Consider the following 22,785-nt stretch of genomic DNA (forward strand, 5'->3'; position numbering starts at 1 on the left):
TTCTTTGAGGGCTGGATTAGCATACATCCAGAACCGCCTTCTACCGCACGCATCCCAGCGGCCGATAAGGTCCCACAGAGTTGGCCTTCTCCGGGTCCCGTCGACCAAACAATGTCGTTTGGCGGGCCCCAGGGGTAGAGCCTTCTCTGTGGCGGCCCCAGCCCTCTGGAACCAACTCCCCCCAGAGATTAGAATGGCCCCCACCCTCCTTGTCTTTTGCAAATTACTTAAGACCCACCTTTGTCGCCAGGCATGGGGGAGTTAAGTTATCCTTTCCCCTAGGCTATTACAAGTTATGCATGGTATGTTTGTGTGTATGTTTGGTTTTTTATAATAAGGGGTTTTTAGTTGTTTTTATTAATTGGATTGTTCATGTTGTTTTACCACTGTTGTTAGCCGCCCCAAGTCTGCCGAGAGGGGCGGCATACAAATCCAATAAATAATAATAAAAATAATAATAATAATAAAGTTCTCCTCTGTAGACCAAGGAGGAAGATAGGACAGATGGCCCTGCAGCACCCTGCCAACCAAAACAGGGCACAGGGTGCAACATGCAGGCCTTCCATATCCCGTTTTCAGCCTGGACGGTCTCCTGCAGCACTTTGCTGGCAAAATGGGGCATAGGAGGGTGTTTTGGCTGCTAGAGGCAGCGTGGGTTGGTCCTTTCCTATTTCCAGGCCAGCCCCACAGGCCAGATTTAAACACCCTACACCCTGGATACAGCCCGTAGGCCTTAAGTTTGACACCCCTGGTGTATATATTTATTTCTTTTCTATCATGTTATCATCATATACATAATAATAAAAATTAATAATTATTATTAATAATTATTATTAATAATTATTATTAATAATAATTATTAATAATTATTAATAATTATTAATAATTATTATTAATTATTATTATTATTATTAATAATAATAATAATAATAGCAACAATAACAGCAATAATAATGTGTTGTCCAACTTTGTGTGACCTGAGGGACTTTATTTTGTCTGTAAGAAACTGCATTCTTATGTTATGTCATTACTGATATAATTTGACCATTATTTTCTGTGGTTATGTTTTTGTACTACTTTATTTTCAAAAGCATCAGGGTCTTCTCAAATTGACTCTTGCCTTAATAATAGGTATCCAAAATGTCTAAGCTTTAGCTTCATTATTAGTTTCTCCTTCTGAGAAGGGGTGGCAGTAATCAGCTAAAAACAACCTCAATTACCAGGCCTGGTGCTTTCAAGTTATATAATCTAATAATGTTAATGTGATTCCTGTTGATTCAAATATCGGTTCTCTGTATCCAACTTGATTAACAAAGACTGAAAGATTCATAAAAATATGTCAGAGTTGGTAGAATATTTCCCCCACCCTTCAGTTCAGCAATCTTTTGCACATGCTATGCATAGCACTTCTAGATTCTGATAGTGATAATTTCAAACCAGACTAAGCCCAATATCACTTCAATCAAACCCAGCATTATTCATAGGCCATTTGGGACATCATACGCTTTGCCCAAATTGCCTGGAGTGTTTTCATACCAGTGCAATGCAGTGCTAAGATCCTTGCTTTTCATATTTTTTAGTGTTGATCGTTAGTCTTCTGGGAAGCATGCTGATTATTTCTGTACACTGCCTATACACAGCTGGCGCTAAATTAAAGTTAGAAAGTTAAAGAAGCTGCCACAATGACAGTGTATTAATGGATAAGGCAGAAAACTGTAATTATCATTATATCATGTTATTTTATTTTCCAGTGTCTGCTTCACAACAAATAATTAAAATGTATACTAAAAAACAGAAGCAATTTGGAAATGCATTATTTTGTTTGTAGACAGAATTGCAAATGTCTCCACATCCTCTAGCAGCTGATTTGGGTTGGAGTATCCATTAGGCTTTTGTTTGCTAATTTTCTAATTCATGAACAATGGAAAACTGCAATATGTATCAAAATACAACATTTTACAGGTAGTCTTCAACTTATGGCCACAAGTGGATTCAAAATTCCATTGCTATAAATATCCTCTTAATATTGACATTAGCATGCTAATGTCATAGCATAGTTAAGTGGTAAATTGTACTATTTTTGCATAACTGTCCCAGAGTTCAATGCAGCCTGGATAGAGAATAAAGGGGTTTTTTTTAAGCATCAAATCCTCTTCCCAAAGAAGTAAATGCTACAAGAGAAGTCATTCACAGATTTTTCAGATCACTATATTACAGAAAATTTACAAGTTTTGAATTTAATTCATTATGTTAAATAAATATAAATCAGTAACCCTAAATTAAAAAATTGTCTATAATTAATAACACAACTATAGGAATCCTTGTGACAGCAAATCGATAGAACAGTTCAGCTGGATTACTGCAAGGCCTTGGTCTTAGTCAAAATTAAAAGTAATTTTCTTTTCAAGCATCTCTCTCAAATTCTCTTTAGCAAGATTTATTAGAATTCTTTATTCTTTATTGGCCAAGTGTGACACACAAGGAATTTGTGTTTGGTGCATATGCTCTCAGTTTACACAAAAGAAAATACACATTTGTCAAGAATCATGACGAACAACACTTACTGTAATTAAGTGTTTAAATTTTATTAACAAAGAAAGATGTTAAAGATGAGCAATTGAAGTACCAATAAGTAACCAGTATATCACCAGCATATAATTGCGGGAAAGAATTTTTCTCACCTTTTTTAATAACTTTCCAGGAAACTGTAAACTATTAGATGTCTTCCCTGATAACAAAGAACTTGGCAGCAACTTTTTAATAAAGCATTTAAAAAAAAATCTTATTAGTTTAGGAACTGATCATTACAATAATTTCTTAGATTCCTAAATTAATATTCATTTGGCACATACTGCAACATTTATCTAATTCTATGGCTAGATAAATTAATGGCAATCATTGGAATTTTATTGATTATGGATGATTGGAAAGAGATGCAAAGTAATCTCGAAAATTCAAATCTCCTCTAGATATGTGCTCTTAAAATACATTCATGATTGATGTGATGGGACTATAAAATAAGTTTCCATGCTTGTTTTACATTTCAAATGCAAGGACTTTTTAGACATCAATATTTCATTTTGTCATCTCATACAGGTGTTTTATAGAAGACAAAAGCTCCAAGGTGGCCTGGTTAAATCGTTCTGGTATCATTTTTGCTGGTCAGGACAAGTGGTCTCTGGACCCTCGAGTAGAGCTGCAGCAGCTTTCTCTTTTGGAATACAGCCTTCGGATCCAGAAGGTGGATATCTATGATGAAGGTTCATATACATGCTCAGTCCAAACGCTGCACCATCCCAAGACTTCTCAAGTTTATTTGATTGTTCAAGGTAAGAACTCGTGTTTGGAAGTAGGAGCAGAATTTTGGAAAGCTACTATTGTAATGGACAATTCCATTGTGAGATTTATTTTTAGTGTTTTGGGGAATTGTCTGAGGTAATAAAGCCCTATTTGCATCCCATTTTGTTCCTGCTAAAGAAATTCAAATTGAGAAAGAAATTGTTGGTTTCCATTTCCTATCTCTCCTTCAGTCTTTTGATGTGGCAGTATATTAACAAACTAGGGTACTATTCACCTTGTCTTTCCATGTAACTACTAGACATTCTAATTTTGAAGGGAAGGACATTTAGTCCCGTCAACTAAACAATGTCAGTTGGCGGGCCCCAGGGGAAGAGCCTTCTCTGTGGCGGCCCCGACTCTCTGGAACCAGCTCCCCTCGGAGATTGGAACTGCCCCTACCCTCCTTGCCTTTCGTAAACTCCTCAAAACCCACCTTTGTCATCAGGCATGGGGGAATTGAGATATCTCCCCCGGGCCTATACAATTTATGTATGGTATGCTTGTATGTATGTCTGCTTAATAATGGGGTTTTTTAAATATTTTAAATTGTAAATTATTAGATTTGTTATGAACTGTTTTATTGTGTTGTGAGAGAGGGGCGGCATACAAATCTAATTAATAATAATAATAATAATAATAATAATAATAATAATAATAATAATAATTTATTTATTATTTATTATTTGGACTTATGTGCCGCCCCAATCCCAGAGGACTCTAGGCGGCTGTTATGAAAAGCTTAAAGTTTGAACTCTGCACAATTATCTTCCCAAAGTAAGCCTTTATGAGAAGTTGGGTCATCACAGAATTGAGAAATTCATAGTGATTATGAATACTAACAACAATATTGCCTCAAGTATATGAATCAAGTTGCTGTTTAATATTTGTTGCAAGGGAAATTAATGAAGAGAGTTAATGCATACATATTTCCCTATGGTTTTCCCAGAAATATTTAGTTGGAAATACATTTGTGATAATAATGCAAATACTTTTTCTTACACTTTAATACTGTGTTGTACCTATTCGTGTGGCTGGCAGAAACGATAGTAATTTCTAGATTGTAACTGACATAAAATATTATGAAATATAATCAAAATATAATCGTCTTTTGTAAATAATGGTTTATGGCTTAAGGCTTGCATCCTTTTCGGCAAACCATGCCTTGATTTGACATGCCATTCACATCTGAATTTATTAAATTGTATTTTTTTAGTTTTGTCTGGCAGATTAAGTCAGCGTAAACATAGTGATATAAAGCAATGGTTTGCAGTTTAGAAATATGTGTGAATAATGCTCTTTGGAATTGTTTAGAAAAACATATATTCAGCTTATTCAAGACACAGCATGTCATATAAATGTAGCTAAGAGTTTAATCTGCATAGAGAAGAAACTGGGTTTGTTCGCCAAAAGCCTATGGCTTCAGTTCCTGATATTGTCAGTCACAAGTTTTAAGCCACTGGTTAAACTTAAAAAGAAAGCAAATTATGCCTGAGTCTCAAAGAGCCACTTCCATACAGAATAGGTTACTAGATTACTTAAACAGTTAATCTGTCCTGGAGGAGGTTCGTAAGGTGAAAAGTTTGTAAGACGAAACATTGTTTCCCATAGGAATCAATGGAAAAACGATTAATGCATGCAAGCCCAAAACTCAAAAACCCAGAAGCCGGCCGCCACCACCGAAGGAGGCTTGAGCCTCCCTTTGCCCCACACTGCTTTGCCCTGCCTGTTGTCCTGGGCGAAGTGCTGGGGGGAGGGAGTCAGGAAGGTCCTCTGCTCCACCCTCTCCAAGCGAAAAACACAAAGACGGTCTGCCGCCGCCCACTTGAGCCAGGATGACAGGCAGGGCGGAGCAGCGGGGAGCAAAGGGAGGCTGAAACTGCTGGCGGCTTCAGCTTCCCATTGCTCCGCGGGCAACGGCAGACCACCTTTGTATTTTTGGCGGGGGGAGCAGGAGGCGCAGGATCGGGCCTGCGGCGGGCGCGGGGCGAGGCAGCAGGTCAGCATCCTGGGCGGGCAGGCGGCGGGCGAGGAGGCGCGGCTGAGCGGGCCTGGCTCAGGCTCCGGCTAGACCTCCAGCGAAGACGGGGCGGGCAGCGGCTGGGCACGGCAGCGGCGGTGTTGGTGAGGGTGCGTCCGACTCAGGGCTAGCGGCACCCAACGCAGCAGGGAACATCAGCGCGGGAGGCAGGAGAGGACCGGGCGACCGGAGCAGCAGCGCCGCCGCCGTTGTCGCCACGCCCGGCTCGGCTTCCCTCGCTGGTGAGGCTCAGTGGCGGAAGGCGGCCGCCTGGCCCGGGATGTTCCCCACTGCATTGGGCGCCGCCAGTCCTGAGTCGGACGCACCCTTGCCGCCGCCGTGCCCAGCCACTGCCCGCCCCATCCTCGCTGGAGGTCTAGCTGGAGCCTGAGCCGGGCCCGCTCGGCCACGCCTCCTCGCCCGCCGCCCACCCGCCCAGGATGCAGACCTGCTGCCTCACCCCGCGCCCGCCGCCGGCCCAATCCTGTGCCTCCTGCTTTCCCCCCCAGCCAAAAATACATAGGCAGTCTGCCGCCGCCCGCGGAGCAATGGGAAGCTGAAGCCGCTGGCGGTTTCAGCCTCCCTTTGCTCCACGCTGCTCCACCCTGCCTGTCATCCAGGCTCAAGCGGGCGGCGGCAGACCATCTTTGTGTTTTTCGCTGGGGGGGAGCAGGAGGACCTTCCTGACTCCCTCCCCCCAGCGCCGGACCTCCTGCCCTCCCTCCCGGCCAAAAAACCAGAGCGGCCTCCCGAACCCGAACTTTTGCTGAGAAGCCCCGCCGCCCGGCTGTCACCTTTTAAAACAGCCAGGAAGTTTGGGTTTGGCGTTCGGGTTCGGGAGGCCACTGGGAAGCCCCCCGGCTGTTTTAAAAGGTGGCAGCGGGGCTTCCCAGCGGCCTCCCGAACCCGAACGTTTTCCGTTTTATGAACCCGCCCCCGCCGCCGAGAAGCCCTGCCTCCCGGCTGTCACCTTTTAAAACAGCCGGGGGGCTTCTCAGCGGCCTCCCGAACGCCGAACCCGGAAGTTCGGGTTTGGCGTTCGGGTTCAGGAGGACGCTGAGAAGTCCCCCGGCTGTTTCAAAAAGCAACAGCCGGGCGGCGGGGCTTCTCGGAGCCGCCGGTGGCGGGTTCGTAAGATGGAAAACGTTCGTAAGAAGAGGCAAAATATTTCTGAACCCCGGGTTCATGTCTCGGGTTGTTCGTATGGCGGGGCATTCGTATCATGAGGTACCACTGTATAGCCCAAAGTCTCTAATTCAAAATGATGGCTTTGGCCTTACAGGCAACACCCCCCCCCCCCGCCCAAGACAAAAATGTGTCTTGCAAAAGAAGAGAACAAAAGAACACAGGCGGTTAATGTCATCTTCAATCCCCTCCCACCACACAGGGGGACACTGGTTTGTTTCGGCATTTTTTGTGGAATGGTTTAATTAGTTTATCAGCTTTTACATTCCAACTTTTAACCCAGGTTGCCTCAGACCAAGGTTATCCCTTCCAATGATTCAAATATTGTAATTGGCCTATAAATATATGGGAGTCTATTTCCCCCCCTCTTCATTGTGTGTTTCCCCTGTATTATCGCAGGGGTAAGTGGTGGTTGGGTATGAGGCCTTATATTGGAGTCAATCACTGGTTTAAGCAAGCGGCAATGAAATACAGGGTTGATTTTCCTCAGACCTTGTTAATGCAAGTTGCACAGTAACTGGGTTTATCCCTTTCACTATTGGGAAAGGGCCTAAAAATTTAGGTCCTAGCTTCTTGCTTGGCATTCTCAATCAAATGTATTTGGTTGACATAGAAACATAGAAGATTGACGGCAGAAAAAGACCTCAAGGTCCATCTAGTCTGCCCTTATACTATTTCCTGTATTTTACCTTAGGATGGATATATGTTTATCCCAGGCATGTTTAAATTCAGTTACTGTGGATTTACCAACCACGTCTGCTGGAAGTTTGTTCCAAGGATCTACTACTCTTTCCGTAAAATAATATTTTCTCATGTTGCTTTTGATCTTTCCCCCAACTAACTTCAGATTGTGTCCCCTTGTTCTTGCGTTCACTTTCCTATTAAAAACACTTCCCTCCTGAACCTTATGTAACCCTTTAACATATTTAAATGTTTCACTCATGTCCCACCTTTCCCTTCTGTCCTCCGGACCAGTGTTTCCCAACCTTGGCAACTTGAAGATATTTGTACTTCAACTCCCAGAATTCCCCAGCCAGCATTTGCTGGCTGAGAATTCTGGGAATTGAAGTCCAAATATCTTCAAGTTGCCAAGGTTGGGAAACACTGCTCCAGACTATACAGACTTTAAGTCTTCATTAAGTCCTTCCTGATAAGTTTGATGCTTAAGATCTTCCACCATTTTTGCAGCCTGTCTTTGGACCCGTTCAATTTTATCAATATCTTTTTGTAGGTGAGGTCTCCAGAACAGTCTCCATAGAATTCTATTCTATTCTGATAAAAGAAAACAATAGGATAGTAGGACAGGGACGGTAGGCACAATAGTGCGTTTATGCATGCCCTTTAAAATGTTTAAGAACCCATCCCAAGAAAGCTTTGTCCCCTACTCTAAAAGGACATTAGAGCAACCTATGTTTGGGGATCCCAAACTCCTAGAGCTGCAGCCCAGTATCGGAATCGCACACCGTTTAGCACCAGGCCACACGAGCAGTATTTCAGCATCCGTGCGCAGCTCCACTATCACATATGGCGGGCACTCACAAACATGCACAAAACTCCATTTTTATGAGCAGTGGACAATTCTTGCATGTCCACACCTGCCACTTCTATGGAACCATCCCCACCCAGTCTGCAAAACTGAAAATGTTAGGGACCACTGATTTAGACATCAGTTCAGAAGATGAACTTGAGAACTTTAAATCTTGTCTTGGACATCTTTACTACAATTTGGACTGTTAAAGAGAATGCTAGCCTTGATTTATACTTTGCAGCAAACGTTCCTCGCAGTCATACCAACATGTTATAGCTGTCATTAACATGAAATAAACAAATTATTACTAGCTTTTAGTCAAACTGAAAATCTGTGCAATTTCCCGTGTTCTTATTGACTTCATTGAATCTCCATTCCTTCACTTTGCCAGAGTTATTCACAATGCTATTAAAAGGAAATAGTAATTGGTGCTATAAGATATGCTAAGAGTGAAGTGCCATTAAAAAGGAGACAAATTTAAAACAAGATTTTTTTTTCAAGCAGGCTTTCAGTTATACCTCAGCTGCAGCAGTTCTGGCCTATAGAAGCTTTTCACGATCAAAGTAACCTTTGAACGCATATGAATAATGCCTTTTGTGACGGCCTTACTAATTGGAGAGATAAAATTACCATCTGCAGAGAAGATGATACATTTTTTTTCCTTCTGCGCTAACCAGCCATTTAATTACGAAGACCTCATGCCCTTGACTTCCTGCCTATCCAGCAGGATACTGCCAAAAAGAAAGTCACAGAAGCAGCTATGTTGCTCCATAGAAATATTCCAAAAGCATGCACTGCAGTGCCACTATTAGGGGCAGCCACACATCAGATGAAAAAAAACCCCATATGTATGAGCAAATTACATAGTCTGTCTGATTATAGGTAGCGGTCAACTTATAACCATTTGTATAGTGACCCTTCAAAATTACAACGGGACTTGCTATCGGTCCTCACACTTACAACCAACATGACGTACCATAGTCATGTGATCAGAATTCAGACACTTGGCAACCAACATAGAAGAGCCAAGGTGACAGTGGTTAGAGTGCAGTACTGCAGGCTACTTTAGCTGACTGATAGCTGCAGTTTGGCAGTTCAAATCTCTCTGGCTCAAGGTTGACTCAACCTTCCATCCTTCTGAGGTGGGGAAAATGAAGATCCAGATTGTTGGGGTGTAATATGCTGACTCTGTAAACTGCTTAGAGAGGGATATAAAACCACATTTTTACGGAGTATAAGATGTACCTTTTTCCTCCCTAAAAGAAACTGATAGGTCAGCTGCATTTTATACTCTGAATACAGCTTTTTTCAAAGCTTTTTTCCTCCAGCCCTAACTAGGTGCTAACCATCTTCCCAGCTCTTATCTTGCAAGTTCTTTTATTGTTACTGTCTGCGAAGAATGTTTTCCAAGCTTTAAGTCTTTGCAGAGTTTTTTTCATTACTCTAACTTGCTCCAAGTAATTTTCTTGCCAGCCCTAACTAGGTGCTAATGATTTTCCCAGCTTTTATCTTCCAGGTTCTTTCATTGTTACTGTCTGCAAAGAATGTTTTCCGAGCTCTAAGTCTTTGCAGAGTTTTTTCATTGCTCTAACTTGACCCAAATGTTTCTTTCCTGCCCTAACCAAGTGCTAATGATGTTCTCAGCTCTTATCCATTTGCAAGCTCTTTCACTGTTACTCTCTCTGAATAATGTTTTCCAAGCCCTAAGTCTTTGCAGGGTTTTTTCATTGCTCTAATTTGCTTGAAATAAGTTTCTTTCCAGCCCTAACCAGGTGCTAACAATATTCCCAGCTCTTACTGGCTTGCAAGGTCTTTCATTATTATTCTCTGCTAAGAATGTTTTCCAAACCTTAAGTCTTTGCAGTTTTTTCTCATTGCTCTACTTGCTCAGAATTTGTTTTCAGCCCTAACCATTGTTATAACAATGTCCCAGCTCTTACGGGCTTGCAAGCTCTTTCATTGTTACTCTTTCCAAATAAGATTTTTTAAAAGCTCTAACCAGGGGATAAAATAATGTTCTGAACCAGACTAAGGATGCTAGCCAGATGAATATCTAGTAAGCAGATTCTTTTCCCTATTTTCCTCCCCAAAAACTAAGGTGCATCTTATACTGCAGTGCACCTTATACACCGAAAAATATGGTAATTCATTTACCAATGTGATTTATTTAACAACAGTGGTAAAAAAAGGTCTAAAAATTAGGAATCATTCACAAATTCTGCTCCCAGTTGTGGTGGTAACTCTGCATCAGAGTACCATTCTAGCCACAAAATCTAAAGTTTTTTATCTACCTGACTACATCAGTTGGAATGAACATGTTGCAAATTCTTGAAACTTCAACATGAAAATAATTGCATCCTAGTAAGATTTAACTGTTTTAAACCCAGGAGGTCACCTTTAACTTTCCATCCACCCAACACCCCATTTCCATCTATATTCATGAATATTTCCATAAGGTGCTGTGCTTTTGTGTGCTCTGCAACCATTCCATTCAGCCGACAACATTTTTTTTGTCTTTCTAAAACTGAAAATAAGGTTTGCAACAAATGCAATCTCATTTTCTTCTTTCAGTATCTTTTCAGGAAGACAGTTATGTTATCCACCAACCAGACCGTTCTAATATACTCCAGTGCGTTTTTCACATGGATATTTATCATCCTAATGGGTGGGCAACTTTTGATGGCTAGAATTCATATTAACGTTGGCAGAAGGAATGGGAGGGAAACTGTTTGTTGCTTTAGACTGGGTGATGATTCAAGACCAGCATGTTTTGTTTTTCTTGACAAAATTTGGGAGGTTAGCAATTTTCATTTTTCTTTTAAAGTGTATTACTATTATTTGAAGACTTGCTGTTATCTCAAATAATGCCTTCATGAGTTTCTTGCCTTAAATGTTTGGAAGGTATATGGCTGATCTTGGCAACTGTGATTAAAGAGAGCTTCAGAATGTGTGTGTGGGGTGGTGGAAGAGCTTCAAAGCTATATTTCTTGTTATTTCAGCAAACCTCAGAATTATCTTCTTCCTTTGTGTTATCTTTTTTTTCTTCATTCCTTGTATGTTTCTTTCTCAATTTTTGTCTGGCCCTTCAGTGGAGGCCTCTTCTTTAATTTTATCCTAATAATAATAAACTTGCAAAGGGTAGTCAAGAATCTAGATACTGGCCTGAATTTAGCCATCCATGTTTGCTTTCTCTCTCTCTCTCTCTCTCTCTCTCTCTCTCTCTCTCTCTGTCTCTCTCTATATATTTCTCTGTGTTTCTTTGTGTCTGTCTGTCCATCTATCTGTCTGTCTGTCTTTCTCTATATATACACACACACATGCATACAAAGAGAGATAGAGAGGGAGGGAGGAAGACTTGAACCTATATCTACCTATATCTTTAATCCCTCCAATCCTGTAGATTAATCAGTGCACCTTCCTGAATCTTGGTTCTATTTCATTCAACTTTTCAACCACAAAACAAGGGATGTTATGACTTTGTATCTTTGTCTCTTTCTGCAACCAACATAAGAGTAATTCCAGTATAGTATCTTGGCAATTCTACAATATGTCTTTCATAAACAGCTCACAAAACCTTAGGGAACAACACACTTCTTAGACCTTATAGAGTGATATACATAGGGCAGTTCTTTTTTTCAATCTGGGAGAAAGAGAAAGAGAAAAAAAAGAGAAAGATTTGACATAGAAGATTCAGAAAGAGCCCCTTCAAATTCTGTGATTCTGCAAGATAATGGTGGGTTTCTCCATCAAAAACTTTTTTTTTTGATCAAATAAGTTTGTGCACCTATAGTATGGAATATTTTTCCTGGTATCCCCAAATGTATTCTTGTTTGACTCATCTGAAGAATACACATACATAGAAAAAACCCACAAGAGGCTAGATAGTTGGTGGGTTTTTTCTGTGTTTTTCTATATACAGTATATACAATTTTTATATTTCTTTTCACTATGTTTGTTAGACTATTGTAACTTCTTCCATATTGCAGAGACAAATAAAAAATTAAACACAGAAAGATCAGCTTTGCTAGTAAAATATTGATTGTCTTGTCTTTCCTTCTTACTCATCTTCAGTTCCATAGTACCTTTGGCACTAAGTTTACTGTGCTGCTACCTAATCATTGACTACTTTCAAAATATTTCACGACTGAATAAAAAGCACAAATTGTTTACTAATGTAAGTATATTTTTAAAATATCAAGTTTTAAAAAAGAAATATATAAGAATTTGTACCCAAGGCATTGACCAGGAAATAATTGTCTGGAAAGGGATGTCCTATGTAAAATAAGAAAATCTCTTGTTTTGGAGATTAGAGACAACTCCATACTTGAGGGTTTTTTAAAAAAAAAAAATACAAATTATGAGGTTCTAGGACCTATCATTCTATTGCTGATTGATTTCTGGACAGTTTATGGTTGATGAATAAATGACACAACAGGTGTGTCTCCAACTGATTCCAAGTATGAAATATCTCTTGAGAATCTCACCTCCTTATTTCAATCTCATGCAGTCTTCTCACTTGAACAGATATATATCCATTTACACTTCTGTAAGTGAGAGAAAGTAATATTTGTAGGCTTTTAGTGTCAAAGCTATCATCTCTAATCAAAGCTTGAACAACATTGCCTTAATACAGCCTTCCTCAAGCAGATGCTTTCTGAATGTGTTAAGCTCTTATATTTTTTAATGAACTATTACAATATCTGTAGTCCAACACAGCTGGAAAGCACCTGGTTAAGAAAAGTTACTATAATGTTCACTTGTTTTTCAAGTCAATATCCAATGTGATTCTTAAAAATTTCAAAATATGATTTTCACTCATTTTTAAAAGATTTCAGCTATTCATTGTCCCATTAAATTCAGGAGCAAAGTGCTTCACTTCTGCACTAATAGTTACCAAACCAACTCATAAGGGATTATAAATTCTACCTCGTTCTGTTTTGCTGATCTTTCAGAAGCTGTTGATTCCTTAATCATATAAGTACTGATTTGAAACATAATAAAACACTGAGTTAGTTCGCACATGTATTTACAATATTTGGTAGCTGCAGCAGTCCATTTTGAATGAGTCACCGCAGATCAAATTGACCTGTGTCATCTCTAAACACAGTTTCTTCTAGTTGAGTCAGTTTACATGTTCAAATGACAATAATCACAGCAGTCATATAGTCATCTGTATAAATGTAGGCTCATGGTTGATTTATCAAAGCACTCGTGCAGAAGAAAGGGGTTTGATGAGCTTTATGATGCAGTTCTATTTGAAATTGACAGAACATGCAAGCAAGATGTACTGTTTGTGATTGGAGACTGAATGTCAATGTTGGAAATATTAAAGGGGACAGTATAGTACAACTTTATGGCTTAGGAAAGTAAATGAATCAGGAAGCCAACATCAATTTTTGCTATCCCAATTATTCATAGCTAATAACTGTCTTCAGATAACCAAGACAATGTTTGAATACATGAATATCACCAGATAGACTACATGTAGATTATATTATTGATAAAGGATGATAGAGGAGTTTAATTATAGCATCAAAACCAGATATAGGTTCTCACTGTGAAACAGATCAGGAGCTGCTCGTGTGCAAATTCCAAGATGAGAAGAAGGAAAAGAAAGTCAACCAATTTCCATAATATAATCTTCAACATATAATTATCATTTTCAAGAAGAACATCGGGAATCATTTTGAAGTCCTGAATTTAAATGATAGAGAACCAGAGAAATTATGGAATAAATTTAAATAAGTCATTAATGATGAATATGAAAAGAGGCTTCTAAAAATGAAAAAAAATAGAAAAAAAAATAAAACTAGACATGTGAACAAACTGGAATCGAAAGATTAAGGATAGAAAGAATACTGTAATACTGAAATATTGTGCAATAGAAATGTCAACATCCAAAAAACCCTTAAGAAATATTCTCTACTTACAAAAAAATACCTCCAGTATTAGAAGATAATGTTAGATCAGCACTCAAGCTATCAACAAGCCAGAAGTCAACAGGAACAGATGAAATAATGATTGAAATAACGGTAAGAAACAGTAGAAGAGTCAATTAATATGGTAATCAAGCTATATCAAGAAAGCTGGTAGGTAGGTTGATCTCTCCCAATTTGTTGGTGATTGTGTCATTCTCCAGCTTTCTGGATATGGCTTGATTACCATCTTAACCGACTCTTCTACTGTTGCTTACCGTTATTTCAATCATTATTTCATCAGTTCCTGTTGACTTCTGGCTTGGAAAAGATATTGAGATGCCTTGATGTGTCTACATCAACAAAGATCAGAATCGGGCAAACAGGATTATTCCCTGTGGCACTGTAGGGAGGTGAAATTTGGACTTTGAAGAAGCCTGGATACAAAGAGTATTGACACTTTTGAACTTTGGTGCTCAATCAATAATGGATGATTTCACATGAGCAGGAATTTTAAATTTTCCTCTGAAATTGTTCATAATCAGGGTTTTTTTTCCAAACACATCTTGGAAAATTAAGCTTTATCACAATAAGGTGGTATTAATAGTTCTGTGTGTCAATATGTTATAAATAATATCATTCAAAAATAAGGGCACAACACTTTTAGTGTTTTGGTTCACTCATCTGTGGCAGTTATGGACTCAAAAACTGATTCTTCAAGGAGCCGTAACTTATGAATTATTTGTAGTGATGGGCGAACCCAACGGTGTTCAGGTTCGGCAAGTTCAGACGAACTCCGTGCAAAATTCGGCCGAACCCAAACCCGAACAGTTCGTGGCACCAAAGCTCCGCCCCCGGAATCCCATCGTTTTTTTATTTTTACGGATTTTTTAAAATTAATTTTTATTTTTATGAAAAAGGACGCCGCAGCGGCGCCGCAAGCAAATGAAGGTCCCTTCACGTGAAAATAAAACTTTTATTCTTACATGAAAAGACCTCTCTTTGCTTGCAACGCCACTGTGGCATTCTTTTTCATAAAAATAAAAAAAAATTACATGAAAAGACTTCCCTTTGAAGGAGCTGGGGAATCCTTCCCACAAAGGGATTCCAGGGGTGGAGCTTTGATGTCACATATACTGGCAGGTTGCTAAGGATGCCAAAGTGATCACTTCCTGGATTCCATGGAATCCAGGAAGTGATCATTTGACATCCTTAGCAACCTGCCGGTATACATGACGTCAAAGCTCCACCCCTGGAATCTCTTCATGGGATTCCCCAGCTCCTTTTGAGCCTCCTGACTGGCCAACATCTCCCCGGTGTTTGCCTTCCCCTGCTGCCACCGGCGCCCGGCTCCTCCTCCTCTTCTCAGCAGATGACAGCCGGACGGTGGCTTTCGCGGTGTTTGGCACAAACGCCGAACTAAAGCACAATTTTTTTAAAAAATTCAGGTTTGGGTCCGGCATTCTGAACACCACAAAATTCAGTATGGACCCGAATTATGCAGGTTCGGTTCGCCCAACACTAATTATTTCTAATAATGGCCAGTTAAATTCCATGACTAATCATGCTCATTATTGTCAATGCTATTAGCAAATCCACAATCACAGATCAATGATTATTACTGCCTTCACACAATACCCATGATTATGTGAATGAGACATAATTTTACTCCTCAATTATAAACCAAAAGATCATAAAAACTATTCTGTCTCGATCAAGAACAAATAATCAGCTAAAAGGTCATTGCTAGTAATGCGAAGCAGAAACAGAACATAAGCATTTAAACAGATTGGAAGAAAAATCAACTATGGAAGATTGCCTAAACACTGCAAATACATTCTGAATGTCTAGGATAAAAATAAATAAACTTAAATTTAATAAATAATAAACAAACTTTAAAATATTTAAAAAAAAACATCTATATACTGTACTTTAAATGTTGGCTTTTACAATTCCCCTGGTGTTGATAATATTGTAAGGGTGTGATGAGGATTTGTGTACTTTATTTAATTAAAACTGTGTAAAAGCGTATTGCACAAAATCTGTATTTTTGCTGCCACATTTTGCCAGCACAATAAAAGAACGTCCTTGAAGATGTAAAATGGCTGTGGGCCACACAAATAGCAATATACCACCCCATAGAGTTTTACAGCACACTCTGAGTGATTTATAATGTGAGTATATTGCTCCCAACAATCTGGGTCCTCATTTTACTGACCCTGGAAGGATAGAAGGCTGAGTCAATGTTGAGTCCATCATAATCAAATTCCAGACTGTGGGCAGAATTAGCCTGCAATACTGCATTATAACCTCCATACTCAGATCTCCTCCTAGGGGGTCAACAACCCTTGGATTACTGTAGCTTGATGCAGCTGTTTCTTTGATTCCTACTATCAGGATTTCCCAGCATTGTTCATAGATGGTGGCCTGTGTTGGAATAACAAATAGCTGTTCATTATTTTTAGCTTTCTTTTATGAACAGGTGCCTGCCTTTAAAAACAATCATCCCATAATATTGAGGAAGAGAAAACAAGGAAACAAATGTAAATCAGATCTTAGTCAGCTACTCAATGAGATGTGAAATAGGTTCCAGGACAGATCATACCATACAACAACTTGTTAGCTATGAAAATATATAGAGGGATATTGTGCTTGGGTAAGTGAGCTATTATGCCTTTCTTTCTAATGAAAATGTAGAGGGTTTTTAAAATATTTAATAGAAATTAAATGTTGCAGAGGAAAATTTTATCCTACTAATACAGATTTGTCTCAATGCCTATAAACAGATACATTCTTTGTTTCAGTTCTTCACAATTGGAAACTAGCTGCATTTTTTCCATAACTTTTATTACAGTACTGTACTCACTTTTTGCTATATAATAAGAAATTGTCCTTTCATTTTTCACAATTTTCCTATTTACAATCACTGGTTTCTTCTCTTCTGAATTTTTCTCTCTTCCAAAAAAGTTTTTGGGAACAAAAACCTTCTTGGAAGAGCAGCAGAAACCTAATTTTTATTTTTTTTTCTGGATGAAACAGGACCAAAGATGCATACAAGTATAACTGAAAGAATTTATCTGTAGCATTTCTGCACATATTTCCATGTGACTGGATACTGGTCTATTCAGAATTATAGAATCAGAATTGGAAGAACCTTAGAAACCTTCTACTTTAACCTCTTCTTCAGGACAGATATACTCAGAGGATCATAGAAAAACAACTATTCAACCTTTGTTTGAAAACTTTCAGTGAAGGAGTACCTATAATTCAGGAGACAAGTGGTTCTATTGCTTAACAACTCCCATGGTTATGCTCTTTCAAATATTGGAAGACTGATGTCATCTTATCCCTCTTACCTCTCTTTTTTTAGGCTAAATATGTATATTTAATCATTCTTTTATAGGATTTGGCCCTCACGCTCTTTGCATTTTTGCAGGTGTACACTCTAAGTCAGTGTTTTGCATTCGCTGGCTGGGGAATTCTGGGAGTTGAAGTCCAAATATCTTCAATTTGCCAAGGTTGGGAAACACTGCTCTAAGTGACAATTGTATTAATAAATCAGGTGTCCTCTGACTGAGACTTGTATCTTTTGCCACTAGTGTACATCATTTCTTTCCCTGTTATTATCTGGTAGCTGACCAACTTTGTAGCAGTTGTTACCCTTAGTAGCTGTCATCCCAGACCTTGTCTGATGCTGATGGATTGCTTTTCTGTTCTCTGCTGCATGACATTTCTTATCTCTTTTGGCTTCATATCCAGACTTGGTCTAATTGCTTCCTTTATTTTTATCTTCCCCTGTATATTTTCTTTTTTTTGGGGGGGGGGGTGTTCAAATTCCTTTCACCTATTTCTCTCAATATTTTATTTTTTGTAATAGAAACATGGTTTCAGGAAGCAAAGTTACATAAAGAGCAAACCCAGTGGCAAAATAGTGACAAAGCAATTATTAATTGGGATCCCTCTTTTCTTTCCATTCCTAATGTTGGAAGATAGGACTAGAACTTGCACGAGTGCTAAATGTGCGCAAGTGCTAAAGAAAGGTGTACCATCACACTTCCCAAGTTGGACCTTTGAGATAGGCCAGTGCGGAAACAGACACAATTAGAATTCCATCATTCATTATTATGCAAAATAAAATTAATTGGGATAATATTTATTATTCTCACCATTATTACAATAATAAATTTATTAAATTTGCATGTCATCCTATTCCCAACAATTCTAGGTGGTTCACAAATTATTATAAAACAATTGTGATTCCCCCCCTCACTTCCTCCTATTGGTCAAGATTGAGTCATGTTTTCTTAATCACCCTGACATTTCTTCTTATCTCTATATTCTTGTACATTCCCTCCAGACATAAGAGTTTTATCTTCAATCCAGAAATATTTATTTTTTCACTCCAGCAGGAAGGGGTACTTGTGCAAGTAGCGCTCCCCTGCAGGACTTAGTGTATGTTATGGTTAGCTCTGGCTCAGCTCCTGCCCCAAGGAATGTGCAGGTGGATGTGGGGAAAACATCCACATGCCGCAGGCCTGTTTTGCTCCCAATGGAATCTGCCGACGAAGCCTCCTCTGACCAAGGAAGCATGAGTGACAGGGAAGAGGGGATCAGGAGGAGATCAATCATATGTATCATCCCTGGATTCTGAACAAGAATTAATGACACATCCACACATGCGTAGAGTGATGCATAGGAGACAACAACTGAAGGATTATTACAAGAGAAAAAAGTGCAGCCTAGTGTTTGAGCCTCATGGCAGTTTATCTGATTTTCGTCAAGATCATGGTTTTTGTGCTGTTCAAGATTGTGTGTGGACTCTCTGGACTTTAGAATTGGACTCAATTTCCCAGTTATTGGATGAGCAATTGAATTGCATTTAACCTGTGCCTTGTGTGTACCAGAAAATCCCTTTGACATTTAAAAAAGGGAGCTGTTTCTGTTTTTCTGTTTATAAAAACTTTTGGGTTTTCCTTTTATCATGTGGTGTGTGTCTTCCTGGACTAATTACCCTGTAATTACGGGCGGTTGAAACATGCCTGCAGAACAGTGTAAATCTTGTGAATATTTCCCCCTCTTTGATATGACAAGAAAACTCCAGAACTTTAGTTTACGTTGCCACCTGAAGTGTTTCACTAAGTTATAGAATAATATAATAGGTTATTACTACTCATCATTTTATTGCTTTGAGATTAGCTTTACATGTTTTGTTATATTTTCCCATAAATAATCAACTGATTATTATTAATAAATTGCTTGAGCCATGGTGGCATAGTGGTCAGAATGCAGTGTTGCAGGCTAATTCTGCCAACCGCTAGCAGTTTGATTCAGACCAGTTTGATTCTCACCGCCAGCAGTTTGACTCCCAAGATTGACTCAGCCTTCCATCCTTCCCAAGCAGTGATGGGCTAACAAAATTTTTACTACCACACTGTGGGCGTGCCTTATGCATTTGTTTCAACATCTTTCAGTGCAAATTGGGTGCTCTGGGGTGGAGCTCCAAATTTTGCTACCGAAACTGTGTTCCTGACCGTTCCCGTAGGAGCCCATCACTGTTCCCAAGTCAGTAAAATGAGGACCCAGATTGTTAGGGGAAATATGCTGACTCTGTAGAGCCTTTAGAGACAGCTATAAAGCACAATGAAGTGATATATAAGACTAAGTACTATTGCTATTGCTATTGAGCATTATTTTTACGTTATGGAATGCAAAAATCTCTGTAATTATATAAAATGCAAATTCCCCACAGAACCGTGTCAGGATCAGTTCATAACATTCTTCTGACCATATAATGGTTATCAGGAGAGCCTCAAATGTCAATAATAGCATATGTACAGTGATTCTCCTCCACTGCATTATATGAAATAAGAGAATGAAATCAAATTGTGTGTCATTAATGGCTCTGACATCAGTAATATTAAACTTTCCAATAAAGAAGGATCTTTTCATTACTTATAAAGTTGACATAACATGTATCCACAATTTATAACACTACGCTTGCCTTAAAAGAGTCAAATATTGATATCACGTAATATACAACCTACAAATATAATTTAGTGGCCTTTGGTATTTTTTGGTTTGTATAGTTCTTGCTGCAGACTCACCAAAACACCTCTAAGATTTCTTGATTGATTAAGATTCCTTTCCAGTCATATATTAGAAAAGACATCTTCACAAGCAAATGCCTCAGCAAGACAAACAGAGAAGTAAAGATAGCTAGTGATAAGAAATGTAGAGACTCAAATCCCATTCTGCTATAAGGGAATTTACTGTTTCTGTTTCCCACGTTTGAAATGAGAACAGCAGTACTGACCTTTCTGTCTTAAAGTGAGATTAGCTCATTTATTCTCAACATTTCTAGAATGAATGGACTAATCTCACTGTAAGACACTCACAATTATTGAGATGAATTGCACAGAAGTACCCTGTAGTATCCTACAGAGGTGTGCTTATTGAGACCCTAAATTAGGTGCAACTTGAAATGTAGGTTTTCCTCAGGCTACTTCAAATAAGGACCCTCACCATAATCTCTAATGGGTGCATCAGCAGACAAAGTATACAGATTAAATTCCATAATGCATTTTGACTTTCAATTCTATTTTTTTTTTATTTAACATACAAACATTTAAACATCCTACAAAACGACATTAAACATTTACGATTTATATATATACAAAATTTATCTTTTACAGTTCTACTTGCTATACCTTTTTCTGAATTTCCACCCAGTTGTATATTTTCTCCCACACTCTATAATAGTCCTTATTTTGTTGGTTTTGTATCTCGTATGTTAATTTGCTAAATTTGGCGCAGTCTAATATTTTTTTTTATCACCATTTCTTCATTTGGAGTCTTTTCTTGTTTCCATACCTGTGCATATGCTAATCTTGCGGCTGTGAGTAAATGGTTTATTAAGTAATAGTTTTCTTTACTATGTTTGCCTCTAATTATTCCTATTAAGTACATTTCTGGTTTCATCTCAAGTTTATAATCCAATATTTCTTCCATCTATGTCTGAATTTGGGTCCAATTTTTTTTTGCTTCCTTACATTGCCACCAAATGTGATAGTATGTTCCTACCTCTTTTTTGCACTTCCAACATTTGTTACTTACATTTACGTTTATTTTGGCTAAGCGCGCTGGCGCATAGTGCCATCGGAAGAACATTTTATAGAGATTTTCTTTGTATGGTGTTGATAGTGTAATTTTATAGTTTACTGACCATAGTTTTTCCCAGTCTTCCAGTTGGATCGCATAGCCAAAGTTGGTCATCCAAGCTATCATATTAGGTTTAACTATTTCTTCGATATTTTCGTAATTTAGTAGATAATTATAAATTTTGGTTATGAATTTTTTGTCAGATCCTGTTAATATTTTGTCTATTTCAAAGGAAGTCTAAAAACTAGAGAAAGACTTAAAGATGAAGGCATAGTAATAGACTGGCTGCCATATTACAAAATTCAAAGTAGATACAAAAAGGACTTGGTGAAATTCGGAATATGTAAAAAACAAAATGAAATGCATTTTGACTTTCAAGCATGAAGATCTTGGTTCCCTAGATCTTAGGTTCTATTAGAAAATCTTAGTTTGTCTGCTATCTCGTCAACTACTATGCTTATAAGGAGAATGTATAAACATAATAATGATGACATTTATTTCTTTTATTTCTGCTGCAGTGTTCCCTTCATTTATTAATAGCTCTTAGCCTGATGTCTTATAGAGCAGGGCTGCCCAACCCCGAGTCCGTGAACCAAAACTGGTCCATGGCATGCCAGAAACCAGACTACACAAACAAGCAAACCCCCATCCATGGGGTTCAGGCAGCACATAAAACCTTGTTCTTCAAAGTAGAAGGGTAGTGTGGGAAAGATTAATAAGAGGGATAGACTAGTGTTGATTCTTGGAATTAAGATATGTAACTTTAGTTGAGGGAAGAAATGTGTAATTATGTATGATGGTTCGTAATACTGGAAGGTATATACATGTAATTTGTATGTGTGAAGTGGAGAAAAATGGAAAAAATTCAAAGACAAAAACCCGTGCCCCTTCCAGTCCACAAAAAAACCTCTCTACTAAACCTGTCCCTAGTTCTCAAAAGATTGGGGATTGCTGCTATAGAGGATTAAAAAATAGATGCTTATTAAATTCATCAAATTAAAGTTGATAGACAAGAGTAAAATGAAGATTACCTTTCTCCAATTCAGCTCTTTCAGCGAAGTATTACAAATAAAGTATCATTCCTTCTTTGCCTCAAAAGAATTGGCAAGCACACTAACAAACAAATAGAAAATTGCAGTATAAGCAAGCAAAGCTTCCTTATAATGAATTCTATAGGGACTATGATTTTCAAGGGAGATGGGAAGGATAAGATGAGGAAATGAATAAGAATAGAAGCTTAAATAAAGCAGAATTTACATATTAAATATAGAAACAAAGAGGGTTTTGTCGGAAAAAGTAGCAATTTTCATCATATTTTTATGTCTGAATGAAAGGAAAGAAAAGAACTGAAATTACTTTTGGCTCTCAGTTCCATCGATCGTAACTCTAGGTTTGGGAATATAGTCTATTTTAGTAGCAATGGAAAATGGAGTTCCATCTGGAAATCTATAAAAAGAATATTAATGTCCATCTAGGTTTTCCACAAATATGACTACACAGAACATCATGTTTTACTGTGTAGCCTATGGAATTCTTCTAAGTTTTCTGATTTAAACAAGAAAAACAGAATATCATAAATTATATATGTACTTCAACCATATGTTTACTCTTCAGATAACAGCCTAAACACTTGTTTAGAATTA

At 38.4% G+C, this 22,785-nt stretch overlaps 1 protein-coding gene across 1 annotated transcript in view; it reads left to right on the top strand.

Moving 5' to 3' along the window:
• Positions 1-22,785, top strand: part of LSAMP (limbic system associated membrane protein) — a 662,291-nt gene that overhangs the window by 330,097 nt on the left and 309,409 nt on the right. Inside the window, exon 2 of the mRNA XM_070750009.1 lies at positions 3,097-3,329. Coding sequence (XP_070606110.1) covers positions 3,097-3,329 — 233 coding nt within the window. The remainder of the gene's footprint in view (positions 1-3,096; positions 3,330-22,785) is intronic.

Source organism: Erythrolamprus reginae, chromosome 4 (assembly GCF_031021105.1).
Source record: "Erythrolamprus reginae isolate rEryReg1 chromosome 4, rEryReg1.hap1, whole genome shotgun sequence".
NCBI classification, from domain to species: Eukaryota; Metazoa; Chordata; class Lepidosauria; order Squamata; family Dipsadidae; genus Erythrolamprus; species Erythrolamprus reginae.